Source organism: Dermacentor silvarum, chromosome 4, assembly GCF_013339745.2.
Source record: "Dermacentor silvarum isolate Dsil-2018 chromosome 4, BIME_Dsil_1.4, whole genome shotgun sequence".
Taxonomy (NCBI): Eukaryota; Metazoa; Arthropoda; class Arachnida; order Ixodida; family Ixodidae; genus Dermacentor; species Dermacentor silvarum.
The window spans coordinates 211,600,789-211,615,443 of record NC_051157.2 but is presented as its reverse complement, the minus strand read 5'-3'; the positions used below and the strand labels follow the sequence as shown (position 1 = coordinate 211,615,443).

General features: G+C 48.7%; 1 protein-coding gene across 1 annotated transcript; it reads right to left on the bottom strand.

Annotated features, from left to right (window-relative positions):
• Nucleotides 1-6,518: 6,518 nt before the first annotated feature.
• On the bottom strand, nucleotides 6,519-13,580 carry LOC125945127 (myb/SANT-like DNA-binding domain-containing protein 1). The gene is made up of 4 exons (XM_049666700.1): nucleotides 13,555-13,580; nucleotides 8,106-8,327; nucleotides 7,106-7,253; nucleotides 6,519-6,803 (listed from the first exon to the last, which is right to left on the bottom strand). The coding sequence occupies exons 1-4, from the start codon at nucleotides 13,578-13,580 to the stop codon at nucleotides 6,519-6,521; spliced, it is 681 nt and encodes a 226-aa protein (XP_049522657.1).
• Between the last annotated feature and the right edge of the window lie 1,075 nt (nucleotides 13,581-14,655).

Sequence of the window (14,655 nt, the reverse complement as noted above, 5' to 3'; positions counted from 1 at the left end):
CTGTTCTGGATTTCATTGCTGAAATTAGACGGCTGGCGGGGAAGTGCAATTTCGAGACATCGTTGGAGCGAATGCTGAGAGACCGAATTGTGTGTGGCGTGTGCGATGAAGACGTTAGGCGACATTTATTGACGCAACGGAAACTCACGCTAGAACAGGCAGAGTGCTTTGCGATTTTGGCACAAGAAGCCGCTGAGAACGCCCGAATGATGCACTCTACAGAGCAAGGTGCTGTAAATTTTACACGCCAACGGAGTCGGACTGGAAAGGTTCGGCCACAGCCGGATACACGTGACCGATGTGGACGGTGTGGTAGCGAAAAACATGCCGAAGATGAATGTACACACTTGCGTACGGTGTGCCACAGGTGCTGCAAACGAGGCCATCTGAGCCGAATGTGCCAGTCAGCCAGGTCTAGTCGCCGACAGCAGTTTCCACATGCGGATGTACGACGGCAAGGGGCGTACGCAATGACAGCTGAAGACTGCGCAACCTCGGACGATAGTGAGGCCTTGTACACTATAGAGGCCGTTCTGCACCAAGAGGCAAGTATCCGCAAGGTTAAACCGATTTACAGAGTTGTCAGCTGGGATAACGTTCCTCTAACAATGCTGGTGGACACCGGAGCACCTGTAAGCATCATTTCAGCAGCGGTGTTTCGGAAGTATGAAATGAAGTGGCCGCCGTTGCGAAAAACGCAGCTAAAACTGTCCTGCCTATTGGGCGAACTTCCAGTGCTTGGACAACTAATCATGACGGCCAGATGCGATGGGAAGGATATTCAAGGCACGGTCATAGTGGTCGACAGCTCGGGACCATGGTTATGTGGCAGAGACACGATAAAGGCTTTTAACGAAATCGGAGTTTCCATGCTGACAAACGTCATCGCGAGCGTGCAACCGATGAAGTGCAACGTAGCCAACACATAACTAGAGACCCTGCTTAGCGAATATCCTGACGTCTTTGCTCGAGGTCTGGAACTTTGCAAGGGACCACCGGTAACATTTCAGCTGAAGGAAAATGTTGTGCCGCGGTTTTGCAAGGCCCGGACTGTACCCTACGCTTTGAGGGACAAGATGACAGAAGCGCTGGATGAGCTAGTAGCCCAAGACGTCCTTACGCCAGTGAAAACCGCCGAGTGGGCAATGCCAGTCGTACCCGTTCTAAAGAAGGATGGGTCGCTCAGAATCTGCGGACACTTTCGGATGACTGTCAACGCGGCCCCTGCGATGGAGCAGTACCCGTTGCCGCGAGTGGATGATATTTTTGCGAAGCTGAACGGCGGGGAAGTTTTCACGACGTTGCACCTGCGCCAGGCCTACAATCAGTTACCGTTGGATGAGGACACCCAGAAGATAGCAGTTTTGAACACTCAAAAGGGTCTTTTCTGTTTTAAACGGCTGCCTTTTGGCATAAGTTCCGCACAGGCCATATTTCAGAGACGAATGGACGCGCTCCTGAGCGATATTCCAGGAGTACAGGTGTATCTCGACGATATCATCGTCGCAGAAAAGCGAAATGACCTGTCACGGTTGCGGAAAGTCCTTCAAAGATTGCGAGAATATGGTCTTCGGTTGCACAAGGAGAAATGCAAGTTTCGGCAAGACGAGGTCACCTTTCTCGGTCATCGTATCGACGCTAACGGACTGCGGCTGAAAGACGAGAACATCAAGGCCGTCCGCGAAGCGCCGCAGCCCACTTCGGTGAGTGAGATGAAAGCATTTTTAGGTCTTGTCAACTATTACGGCAAATTCTTGCCGAACCTGGCGACCTTGTTGGCTCCGCTATACGCCCTCCTTGCCAAAGGTGCCAGGTGGCAGTGGAAGCAAGAGCACAAAGAATGCTTTCGGAAAGTCAAGAAGGCAATAGAAGCCTCGAAGTTGTTGGCCCATTTTGACCCTGATAAGCCGTTGAGGCTGGAGTGTGACGCGTCACCAGTAGGTATCGGAGCCGTTTTGTCCCACCGGATCAATGGTGTTGATTACCCAATTGGTTTCCGCTCCAGGAAACTTACAAGTGCAGAATGTAATTACTCGCAGTTGGAAAAAGAGGCTCTAGCGCTTGTGTTCGGGGTTGCCCGGTTCAAAGACTACTTATACGGACATGAATTTCTGCTGGTGACATACCACAAACCTCCCACTGGTTTATTAAATCCAAAAAAAGCGATACCACCAATGGCAGCCGCCCGGATTCAGCGTTGGGCATTGTTTCTCGCTAACTACAGCTATACGGTGCAATATCGTAAAAGCAGTGAACATTCAAATGCAGATGCCCTCAGCCGGTTGCCACTCGTGGTTACAGAGCCACGAGAGAGTTATTCCGACGAATGGGAGTACGTTTTGTTTGCCCAAGCGATGGAGGAAACGGGGATATGCGCCCGAGAGGTGAAACAAATGACTGATCGAGACACTACTCTTCAACATGTCAAAGAATGGATTTTAGAAGGATGGCCGCGGTTTCGACCCCAGGATCACGAACAGTACCGTCCGTACTTTAACAGGAGCACGGAACTAACCGTAAATGACAATTTGGTATACTGGGGCCATCGCATTGTTATGCCCTTTGCGGCCAGAAGACGCACAATAAACCTGCTGCATGAAACTCATCCGGGTATGGTTTCGATGAAGAGTATTGCCAGAACGCTATTTTGGTACCCAGGACTAGACTCGGACATTGAGCGACTGGTTAGCTCGTGCTATGTTTGTGCACAGGCTTCCGCGATGCCACCAGCCCAGGTACCTGCGACATGGCCAGCGACCGGGGAACGCTGGAGCCGTCTGCACGCTGATTTTGCAGGTCCGGTGGACGGACACATGGTCTTGGTCATCGTAGACTCGGAAAGAAAATGGATCGAAGCGGTGCCAATGAAGATTGCTACGTCGGAAACCGCGGTCAGAGCTCTGCGGTCAATATTTGCATGGTTTGGGCTTCCAAAAACGTTCGTGTCCGACAATGGACCACAGTTTGTAAGCGCGTTTTTTCGCGAGTTCTTGGCGCGTAACAAGGTACAGCAACTGACAACAGCACCCTATCACCCGCAATCTAATGGGTTGGCCGAGAGAGCGGTGCGCACGCTCAAAGAAGGGCTAAAGAAAAATCCGGGAAATGACCTGATAACACGGCTGGATCGATTTTTGTGCAGGTACCGCCGAACACCCGGAGAGGATGGCAAGTCGCCGGCGGAACGTTTGCTGGGTTACCAGATTAGGACGAAGATAGACGCGATCAAGCCCAAAGAAAAGTATGCTGATGGTTTTCCAGCAGCAGCTACGAGGAAATTTAATGCAGGTGACCCGGTGTGGATGCGAAGTTTTGGAAGAAGTCCAAGGTGGATTCCAGGAGTGGTGCAAGACCAGCAAGGGTCCAGGATGGTCACCGTAGATTGTGCTCAAGGACGAAACCGACGACATCTAGACCAGCTGAGACGTCGAGCTGAATCAATGGACAGTGACCTTGACCAGACAAGCAAGCAAGAGTTATCCGAGGATACTGGGAAAAGGGTCCAAGACAGCTCGGAAGAAACAGTGGCGGAATCAGCAACCCCACCGCTCTTGCGAAGATCAACCCGGCCACGGAAACCACCTGAACGTTATGGCTTTTAAAGGGGGAGAGATGATGTGTCAGCCGTATGCAGTCTTATACCGCTGTCACACGGGCACCCGCGAACTCCGTTGAAGATGAAACTCCCTAATGGAGATTTATGGCAATGGAGTTGCGGCGGTGCTACACGGCACAGTGCGAGCTTTCGATGGGCGCCGTATGGGACAGAAACGGCGCTGGTGTGCTTACTTCCCCGTGCAACTTTTCACGTATATAGTCGCCTTTAAGTAAAGTATAAGTAGTTTTTTTAACGCAGTATGTGTTCTAATAAAATCACAGCGAGAAAGTTTACGGTATGTTACCGCAAGACTTTTGCATTCCAAGCATAGCGAAGTTGAAAGCGATGCTGGCCACATTGTGCTCTCGCATTCGTGCATGGGCGCATTGGTCACGTTGTTTCACCGGTGCGCGGTTCGAGTTGTGATCTTGTGCTGTGCTCGCGGTGAGATCAACTGTTTGCAGATGTGTGACGAAGACGTGAAAAAGAAGGTCGCGCTCGCCATGGCCACAATAACTGACATTGAAGCGGAAATGGAAGCCTCGGCAGCGAAAGTGCGCGCTATCAAGCGCCAAATTATTGCGAACAACGCCATGCTGACTGCGCTGTCATCGTCGTCTAGCCGCGCTCCAAGGGAAATCTGGCCCTATCCTCGTCATGGACGGTGGTTTGAGAATACGCTGCCAAACCTTGGGGACCAGAATTTCCGCCAATCATTTCGCGTGTCTCAAACCACATTCAAATATTTAGTTGACGTTTGCCGACCCGCCATGGAACGCCAGACTACGAACATGCGCGAAGCCGTTCCCGTGGAGAAGAGGGTCGCCGTTGCCCTTTATAAGCTTTGTTCATCTGCCGAGGACAGGACAGTCGCCCACTTATTTGACATGGGCAGATCCACGGTCAACATCATTTATCGCGAGTTCTGCGAAACCGTGGTGGCATCATTGGAACATGAATGGGTCAAGATGGTAACTGGAAATGACATGGAGAACCACATCGGGGAATTCTATGCTTCCACCGGATTCCCGCAAGGTGTCGGCGCTCTGGACGGATGCCATTTTCCGGTTTCTCCGCCAAAGGAACACGCCAGCGACTATTATAACTACAAAGGCTGGTAAGTGCATGAAATGAAGGGCGAGCGTTACTACAAATAGGGCAGCAATAGGCGATTGATTGAAGCGGGATAAGATACGACATTAAGGCACAGAAATGTAGTTTTGTGAATCTTGCCGAAAGAAAAAAAAATTCTTCCAAGCTAGGCAGCTTTTTTCCTGACACATGCCTACTACATGGCAATGTGACGTTGCAGTAATGAGTTAGGATGCAGGTTATGACACTAGTGCTTTCAAATGTAAGCTAAATACATTGTTGTAACCAGGCATCCTGGATGGCTTAAAGGCAATGAAACTACACTAAATATCATTCGCGTAAAAAAAAAGAGAACAACTTTACGCAGCCTGCAATCATGATGCAAAGGTACATTACTGTTTACAAGTGCTATTAATTAGGTATTGTGGAGCGTACAGCATTCCAAACTTTGCTATCATGACCCATCCTTGTACACTGGTTTTTGTTTGACTATCGTGATCGGTTGAGTCAATGACAACGAGATTCTGGTTGATGTTTGGTTACGGTGATCAGTTCTGTGCTTGTCAGTGACAATTGGACCTTTGTGATGCATTCTAAAAGGGCATGAGCGCTAGCGGCATTTAACTGTGGACTGCACCTTACTTAGCAACTAGCCAGTACAACTAAGATTCACCTAGATGGTCAGGATAATGAACTGGCGCTCTTTGGCCATACTTGGCCCTTGCGCCACAAAACACTACATTCATCATCAGGATAATGAACGTGCGAATATGATACAGGTTGAGTAATTACTTGAGTGCATCATTGCGTTGTGTATGCGTTGTATTGCAAGCTATTGTGGCACCAAGGTAAATTTCAAAACACCCACATACAAAAAAAAGTGAAGTACCAGGAATGTCATACTATTCAGTGCTTACTGAATGCTACAGTGCATTTTTACCCAACAGTGTCCTCACAGAAATGAAACAGCTATGACATGGTATGATGCAAGAGCTCCTAAAAAGTTTTGCTTTATCCAGGCTACATTGCATATATCCCACATGTTCTTGATAACTGTACTTTGTTCAGCATACTCCTAAAAATATATTACTTGCTATCTGATGCTGTTGCTTCATTACATAAAATGCATTCTTTTGCCCATGTGTGCTTACAGCATAAAACTATCCAGTTTCTTTGTCATGGACTTTACCTTTAACAGTGATTTTGCTTTTTCTTACAGGCACAGCGTGATACTGCTCGCACTGGTGGACCACTGTTCCGTGTTCCGGTACACAAACGTTGGATCACCGGGAAGATGCCACGATGCACATGTGTACCACCAATCAAGCCTGTCTCGCCTTGTTTCGGGGCCCACATTCAGGCACCCAACCACCCTGATAAGCGGCGTTGCTGTGCCCCCACTGATACTTTGCGATCAGGCATTTCCCCTCACGCCGAACCTTATTAAGCCATTTGCGAGCACAAGCAGCTCTGAAGAGCAAAAGCATTTTAACTATCAGCTATCAAAATCTCGCAGAATAGTAGAAAATGCATTTTGGCGGCTTAAAGCCAGTTTCAGGTTTATAATGAAGAGAATGGAATGTGACATCAGCAATGTGCCGCTTATAATAAGGGCATGCTGTGTACTGAATAATATTTGCGAACACTTTGGTGATGCTGTATCGCAGCAGTGGATCGGTGAGGCGCAGCTGTACGACACACTATTTCAGCAGCCAACACACACTATGGATGCACTCGTCGCAACTGGAAGAAACATTCGAGCTGCAGTTGCCATGCACTTGCACCAACATATGGACCACTAGCAAAGCCAAGAAGTCGAAAAGTGGAATTATTTATTAAAATACTGCGACAGCAGGTCCACGAACTTTTCTTGCGCATTTACTTGCCGCTCCCGCAGAGCTTGGTCAACTTTAGTTGCCTCTTGCAACGTAGCAATCAGCTTATTTTGCTGTTCGAGCAAGTTATTCCTGAAGTTCTCAGTGGCACTCTGCCTCTTCCGCTTTTGTGGGCGGCGCTGTTGTGTGGTCGATGCAGGCCCTTGGCTATCGCTTGCGTCTGCCACCTCCTCCTCTCCAGATGTATTTCCATTGGAACGTTCCATGCTGGAAATTATCTGGAATGAATAAAGATATTTGGTTGTTTATGCCATGCACCTACACATCAATTCGCTGTTTTCAGTTGTATTTCCTTACACATGAGTGCAAAGCCACAATGGTCACCTGCCACACAAAACAACCTTGTGAATATGACAAGCAAAGTATTTCGTGTATTAGGTGGGGTATTCCAGTTTTCCTAATTCTTTAGGAAACTTTTTTCGGGGGAAGTCATTCAGGTGCTCATACAAACGTGGCAAATCTAGATTTGGGGGCTTATTTTCTATAAACAGGTTAACGTACCACGTATATTACCACTTACCATTTCTACAGTTTCATCTGGAGAGCAAGGGCTCTCCTGAATGAGGGAGCGATCATTCGCCGGCAGGGCACCCAAGATCCTGTGTACTTCAGAAAAGAATGGCCAGGGAGACGGCGAGGACCCTGTCGTCCTTTCCCGCGACTCTTTTCTGGAAACACAGAAAGCGACGATAAACAATTAAGAAAACTGAAATGCTAGACAAGTAGTAGAAGCTAAACTAGTTTACAAATGCTTGTTATATGCCATGACATGTGGACATGACCGTACATGCAACATTACATGCTCATTTGATATGCTTGTTTACGATTCATTATCTTTAGTTATTTAGAAATGGCGACTCAAGAGTTGGGTACCTAAACTGCATTGAGTTTGCATAAGTGAAGCGACAACATTAATGTTGGGATATACTTTGCCACCATGGTGTAAACCAAAAAAAAAAGACAGAGAAAATTATTTGAAAGGATGAAAAACATGTGCACATATGCAACGAAAGGATAGTTTAGTGTGCGAAAGAAGTTTAAAAATTTACCGTTTCATTTTGGTAAAGTTTAAAGGCAAATAAAAGCAAAGCCACAGAAACTAGCTGCGATTATTAAGCATGCTGATGTGCCATATTTGTTGATTCAGCTCATAGAAAATGGAACTCAGAAGAATTATGCACAAAGCCAAAGCATTCTCAAGCTATTTTATGTATCTGATATGGCATTATTTGGGAGCATAAGACGAAACTGTAGAGGTGCGCTGTGCAGAAGCCCCGAGTTTGGCGCCGTGTGCGTGTCGGTCTTGTCCCTGTTCATTTCGCGCTGTGCATGTTTAGTAACCAACACGCCCGCCCGAGCTACGAAAAACGCCGCACGGCGCGTCCCCGCAAATAAAATAAAAGGGCTCCGCGCGCTCGTATTGCGATGTTCAATTATTATTACATATCTCCGAATACCGCCAAACTAGGGCTTTCCTGCGCCTCCCTTTTCTCGTTCTCTGCTTAGTGCACGTTGCTTACCTGTATCTCTGGGTCAGGTTGTCGATCTTGGTCTGCACCTGCCGGCGAGTTCTCTTGATGCCGCTCTGCGCAAGAGCTGCGACAATGGCGTCATACACTTTGGCGTTATGTTTCTCCCCTCGGAGTTGCGGGAGGTGGTCCTCCCACAGCCGGATCAAGACCCAAGTCTCCGCCTCCGTCCACGTTGACCGTGGCTGCGAAGGGTTGCTGCCGCTTGTGACGCTCCGATGCCGGTGCGAGCGAAGCAGACGAGGCGCCGGGATCGTTCATAGCGCAGTTTCTCCGTACGACACGTGCGGCTCGCGCGCGGAGAAACAAACAAAATGGCGGAACGACACTTTCCCATGCGGGATGGCGATGCATGGTGTGGAGAGTACAGGCGCTCATGTCCTTAAAAACAAATATAAAGCTCCAATTACGTGGTGTATAACCAAAGGCAAAACAAATAACAATGCTAAAATTTGTAAGTGAGCCAGTTCCGACGATTTTATTAACGTGGTTTTCTTCGCAGCTGTAGCTATCTGGGAACGAGAGTACTCCGTCCAGCCGTAATGGTCATTGCCGAACTCCCTTCGCGAAAAGGTCCATTAAACTCTCTTGGCGAAAGGGAGACCGTGTGACAGCGAGCGCATCTCCTTCGAGATAAAGACGACGGAGTTCAAAGGAGTTTGCGGGTGCCCGTGTGACAGGGGTATTATCAGTGCACGTCACTGCAATGTCACGTGCGCTTACTGTAAAAGCAAGCTGCTCAATAAACCATCGTTCTTGTTGCGTTATCTGGCTTCCTTGTTACATCTCGGTGCGACGTAACAACTGATCTGTGTATTACCGATGTAAGGGTCAACGTTATATACGAAGGAATTCTCTTTTGCCCCCTTACCTTTATAAATTAAATTCATTCTACTTTGTCGCCAATTGTCTGGTATTCGCGTATCTTGTAAGTTTTTTTTCTATTGCTTTCAACAGAGCTTCCTCACTTTTTGGTCCTAGCTCATTAATCAGCCTAACGGGAACCTCGTGGCTGTGCATTTAGACATTTTCTCGTCACCTTTCTTCCAGTTGAAATTACTCAGCACCAGCTCCTTTACTGTCTGATTCTCGTTCATGCTCGTTTTTTTTTCTTCGGAAACCACCTCGCCATTGCCTTCAAATGATTTGGCTGTTATTTTTAAAACGTAATTTTAGGCGACTTCTCCCTCCAGTTTGTTTCCATCCTCGGCAAAATATGTTGTTGTACTGTTCCCGGCTTTCTGCCTAATAAGTTAATGGAGTTCCAAAATATTCTAGGTGCGGCCTTCTTCTCAAGCGAAGCTTGTATTGCCTCACAAGTGTTGGCGGTGGTGATGGTGGTGTTGTCACGCTGAAATGTTGGCCGATCCTGGCGATAGTGCAGAAAGGGTCCAAGCTCAATGGCACATCCCCCTGTGGGCTCGGGGACCTGTAACGCGACCTTGAACTACCCTTGTCACACGTGCGACCCAAAGAGGCAAAATCACCAGCCCTTCCCCTGTCGAGACAATGGAGGTAAGCGAAGCTTGGTTGTCCGATTCTAGCGTTCCGAATCTAGCGTGAGGGCATCCGTAGCCCATGGAGGCGAAACGTCAGCGAAGAGCCGTGGACCCCGAGTAGCGGGAGCGCGATGTTGAGCCCAAACGTCAGCGAAGAGCCGCCAACCCTGAGTTTAGGGCAAACGAAGCGGAACGCCTGCGACAGCGTCGTCTTGCCACAAGCTTCGCTTACCCCCATTTTATCGACAGGGGAAAGGCTGCTGATTTTTAGATGCAGAGCATCTTATAGCGGCGGCCTGTCCCGCGGCGTCGTTGGCGTCGGCGTCGGCGTCCGTCCGCACCTCTCTTCATTCTCTCCACGCCAGCTGTGCGATAACGCCTCTCTCCTCCTCTCCCCCTCTCCACGCCATCTGTTCGATAACGCGCTTCTCCCTCTGTGTCTTCATCCGCCACCTGTGCGATAGCGCGCGCATGCGCCCCTCTCTCTCTCTCTCCTCCTCGTCTCCGCGCCAGCTGCTTATATAAACCCGGTGCATGCGCCGCTGCCTCAGTTGCTGCTTCGGTTTAGTCACGCTGCGCCGTCCGATGCGCTGAATGGACGCTAACGAATCTGTCAACGAACTGTCTGGCACATCTTCAAACAGCAGCAGCCAGTTCATTAACAGAACCGCGAGCACCTCTGAAGACAAGGCTGCGCAGAGAAGAGCTCGCGACGCAGAACGTAAACGTCGGCGACGCGCAGCGGATCCAGATTCAGTTCGCCAATGCGAAGCCGCTTCGAAACGTCAGCGTCGAGCAGCGGATTCCACACTTCGAGAACGCGCAGCCGCTTCGAAACGTCAACGTCGAGCAGCGGATCCTGAGCTTCGGGAACGGGAAGCCGCGTTGGTTCGTGAACGTCGAGCAGCAGAACCTTATGTTCGAGACCGTGAAGTTCAACGTAAACGTACGAAGCGAGCGGCGGAACCCGACCTTCGAGAACGGGAAGCCGCGTTCGTTCGTGAACGTCGAGCAGCAGAACCTGAGGTTCGGGACCGTGAAGTTCAACGTAAACGTACGAAGCGAGCGGCAGAACCCGACCTTCGAGAACGTGAAGCCGCGTTGGTTCGTGAACGCCGAGCAGCGGATCCTGAGCTTCGGCAACGTGAAGCAGCGTCGGTTCGAGAACGTCGAGCAGCAGCACGGCGTTCACGCGATGTGATGGTGACCAACGCAAGTTAACACGTAATAAAAACGTAATAACACAAAGTTAACAACGTTAATAACACCGTAATAACAACGTAATTAACGCCGTTATAACGACCGCGATGCTCCGCATCAGCCCATGGTTCCCCTAGTGAAGATGGTGTAATTTTTTTTCTCACGCACGTATTTCCTATAACCAATGTTCATTTTCAACTTTAATCTTTGCTTGAACTAATATTGGAACCATGTTTTTTTCCTGAAGTATATTTCCCATTTTCTCTCTATTTAATCCTGCAGCAACTGTGCATTCCTTGCCTGTCTTGCTCTCGTGACACTTTCTGTCGTTCATCGATCGCCTCCCGTATCTCCCTGTTCCACAAGCTTTTCGACTTGCTTTTTCCTTTCCAACAAACACGTTGCTTCTCTTTCCTCATTTCTCTCGTCATTAACTTTCGAAGCTAACAATATTCCCACTTATTGCTTGGCCATTTCTCGTGTTCTTTCTCGACTCTCGTGACTATATTTGCCATTTGTTCAGCGTTCAAATTTGGACTGGTCATTCTTCGTTCCTTGTTCTCTTTGCAAACTACATATTCCATTTCCAAAATGATGCGTTGATGGTCCCTCCCTATGCTGCGATACCCTTCCTCGTCGATGACCATTTCTTTCAACTTATCATAAATTCATTCTGTAATGAGGCAGTAATCGATGGCCTGATTGTCTATTTCCGCCTTCCCATGTGATCTGGCCATCACATTTAGGTCCGGTATTCCCAGTAAGGAGGTTACGTTGCTCACAGAGATCTAGCATTAACTTCCCGTTGTTGTCCGTATAACCGCCCAGATCCTGTATGTGGGTATTCCTGTTACCCAACAGGATAATGTCGCCCTCATTCCCAAAACTCTGAATATCCACACATAGGCATTCCGCTAACTTATGATTCTTTTCTTTGCAATCTTTACCCGTTCATAAATACGTCCCGCCCAGCCAAGTTTTCTTTCCACTGACTGTGCCTGATAGTCAAAGATGCTCTTGACACTTTGAATTTATTTTTCCCATTTGGCCCCCTGTCGTATGAGCATTCCGACTCCACCTCCCTTACTTCCAATGTTTTTCAGTTGCACCCTTCCCAAACATCATTCCGAATCATTGGTGGTATTTCTAAGTCTCTAAGGTGCGTTTCTGTAACCGCATGCACACCTCTTTGTTCTCTATTTAATTGCTCCTCAATCTCTTTCTGGGTCGGAACAGCCCACCTAGTGGGGGGCGTAGAAAGCAAAACTCGTGGATCGCGGCCTCTGCGATCCGCGGCGTCGTGCCCGTAGATAATCGCGTAGGCCATGGTTGGCTTATTTTCACACCTGCGACGTCAGGCATCGGTCAGTCACTCCTCTCGTCGCGCTATGTACCACTATGTCGCTGCAATGTGAGCACAGAAATTTCTGCTGCACGTATGCAACATGTTCGCACTGAATGAGTTCAAGTCACTGTAGCACTCGGAAGGTGAATGGACGAGTGACTTGACTTGTGTGACCTGACTCACCCAACGTGTCATGGACAACCACTTCGCTTTTTCATACCACCAACAACGGAAAGGGTAGGCTTTCAAAGAGTCGCGGGATCGAATCTCGGCCGCGGCGGCCGCATTTCGATGAAGGCGAAATGCAAAAGCGCCCGTGTGCTAGCGGTGTAGTGCACTTAAAAGAACCCCAGGTAGTCGAAATTAATCCGGAGCCCTCCACTACCGTGTGCCTCATAATTACAACGGGTTTTGACGCGTAAAATCCCATGAAGAAAAAGAAGGCTTTCAAAGAGGAAAGGTATATTCGCCGCATCAAATTTAATGCTTACCGTCACCGGTCTAACAGCGACATGGTAATCCTGCGATGCTCAATGAAGCCCGGACACTACCGACAACTTGTTGCTCTGCAGAAAGCGGACTCACGCCTCGTGCAAGCATACTGCGACTGTGTTGCTGGGTAAATAGGCGTCTGTGCTAAATATATACGGACAAACACGTCGATATTCTGAGTGCTGTGGGGTTGTAACTGTTCTAACGGCCTGTATCATTCAACATCAGTATTAGTGGCAGCATTGGGCATTTCACGACTTCAGCAGATGCTCAATCGTGGCTCAACGGTGGTGCATACAGAGACCAAAACGCTACTGCTTCAATCAATCAATCAAAATTTTTTATTAATTCCCAAAAAGGTTTTGCAGATAGAGGTATACAGAAGGAGGTCCCATAGTAAAAACTGAATTGGGACCTCCAGCACCTACTCATATAGATATTCCAGACGAATGGACCTGGACACTAATTGGAGACATCTCCGCTGTCACGGAGGAGGTCCCGAGTCTGCCGCATAGGGGGCCGTGGATTCCCATCTTTACCACTTATGACAGGCTCGCAGCGGCATTCACAGCAGATGGCGCAGTCAGCGAATAAATAAGAAACTGAGGATTAGGGTAGCACTGTTGGACCAACAAAATCGCTGCATATTCCCAAAAGCTGACCTCCCAACAGTGGGATCAGATTTGCGATGATATGCAAGGGCAGCTTAGCCTCCTCCGCCACCTTCTAGAACCGGCCACATGTAAATCGGATCAACGAGAAAAGCTCCTTCGCTTAGTTCACCAATTTCAGGGCAGCACTGATGACCTATTACAAGCCCTCCAAAACATATACATAGCTTGCCACCCGTCCAAAGTTCACCCCTGACTACACAGGTCCCGAAACCCCCGCCATGGATGCTCACATCCTTGAGGCCGAAGTGAGGGCCATGGCGCTTCAGTGAAATGCCAAATCTTCCCCAGAAGCAGATAAAATTACCAATAAAGCTCTTTAAAATATTGACGATACCTCCATTAAGGCTATACCAGAATACATGAATACATGCTGGGAGACGAGCGTGCTCCCACAGCAATGAAAACATGCGACGATTATCTTCATACCCAAGCCAGGCGACACCTTATGTTTAGAGAACCTCCGCCCCATTTCGCTTAGTTCCTGTTTTGGAAAGTTAATGGAGCATGTTATCATTATAGACTCCGCAGCTTTGTCGAAGACAACAACCTGCTTCTCCCCACCATGATCGGGTTCCGCCCGGGGCTGTCGAGGCAGGATGCCATGCTACGTATTCAGCATGACGTGCTGGATCGAATCTCTCCGGCCTTCGATAACATTACGCATACAGCTATTCTTCAATCGCTACATCAGCTAGGTGTGTGGCCGCGCACCTACTACATAGGGCAGAGCCTTCCTACACAGCAGGACAGCGGAGATCAACTTTGGTGATCTGCGCTCGAACACCATTTACTTAGGCAGTCGAGGGACCTCTCAAGGATTGGTTTTGTCTCCTTTTCTCTTTAATCTGGCGATGAGAGGGTTACCAACTCTACTGTCCCAGAACCCAGATCTCAAACATAGCATCTATGATGATGACGTCACGCTCTGGCTATAGAAAGGGAACGATTCGCACATAGAAGAAACCCTGAAGCAGGCAGTGCAAATAGTTGAAGACTACGTCCGACCTAGAGGATTCGAATGCTCGCCACATAAATCAGAATGACTTTTACTTCGAGAGGAGCGCGGCACTCGGGGTGCTCGCAGCCCCCAACCAAAGATCACAATCTTTGTGGGAGCAAATCCGATTTCGCGAAAGAAGCGGGAGGCCAATCATCATACTCACTACGCTATACACCCACGCTTGCAGAGCTCCGCTGCTTATTCAGTTTTCACAAGCGTGGAACTGCCTTAATTTTTTTCTATACGCGGACGGGCTCCGCGGACGCGATCGTGGCCTTAGCAGCTTCGTTGTAAAAGTCGCAGTTTCGCCCGAAAGGGGAAGCATCGATTA

What these genes read in the sequence shown, in the direction of transcription:
- LOC125945127 (XM_049666700.1), bottom strand. Translation starts at nt 13,580, where the DNA reads ATGGCCCTCACTTCGGCCTCAAGGAT. An exon ending in AACCTGACCCAGAGATACAG is followed by an intron (nt 7,254 to 8,105) that starts GTAAGCAACGTG and finishes CTGTGTTTCCAG; the next exon opens with AAAAGAGTCGCGGGAAAGGA. An exon ending in CAGATGAAACTGTAGAAATG is followed by an intron (nt 6,804 to 7,105) that starts GTAAGTGGTAAT and finishes TATTCATTCCAG; the next exon opens with ATAATTTCCAGCATGGAACG.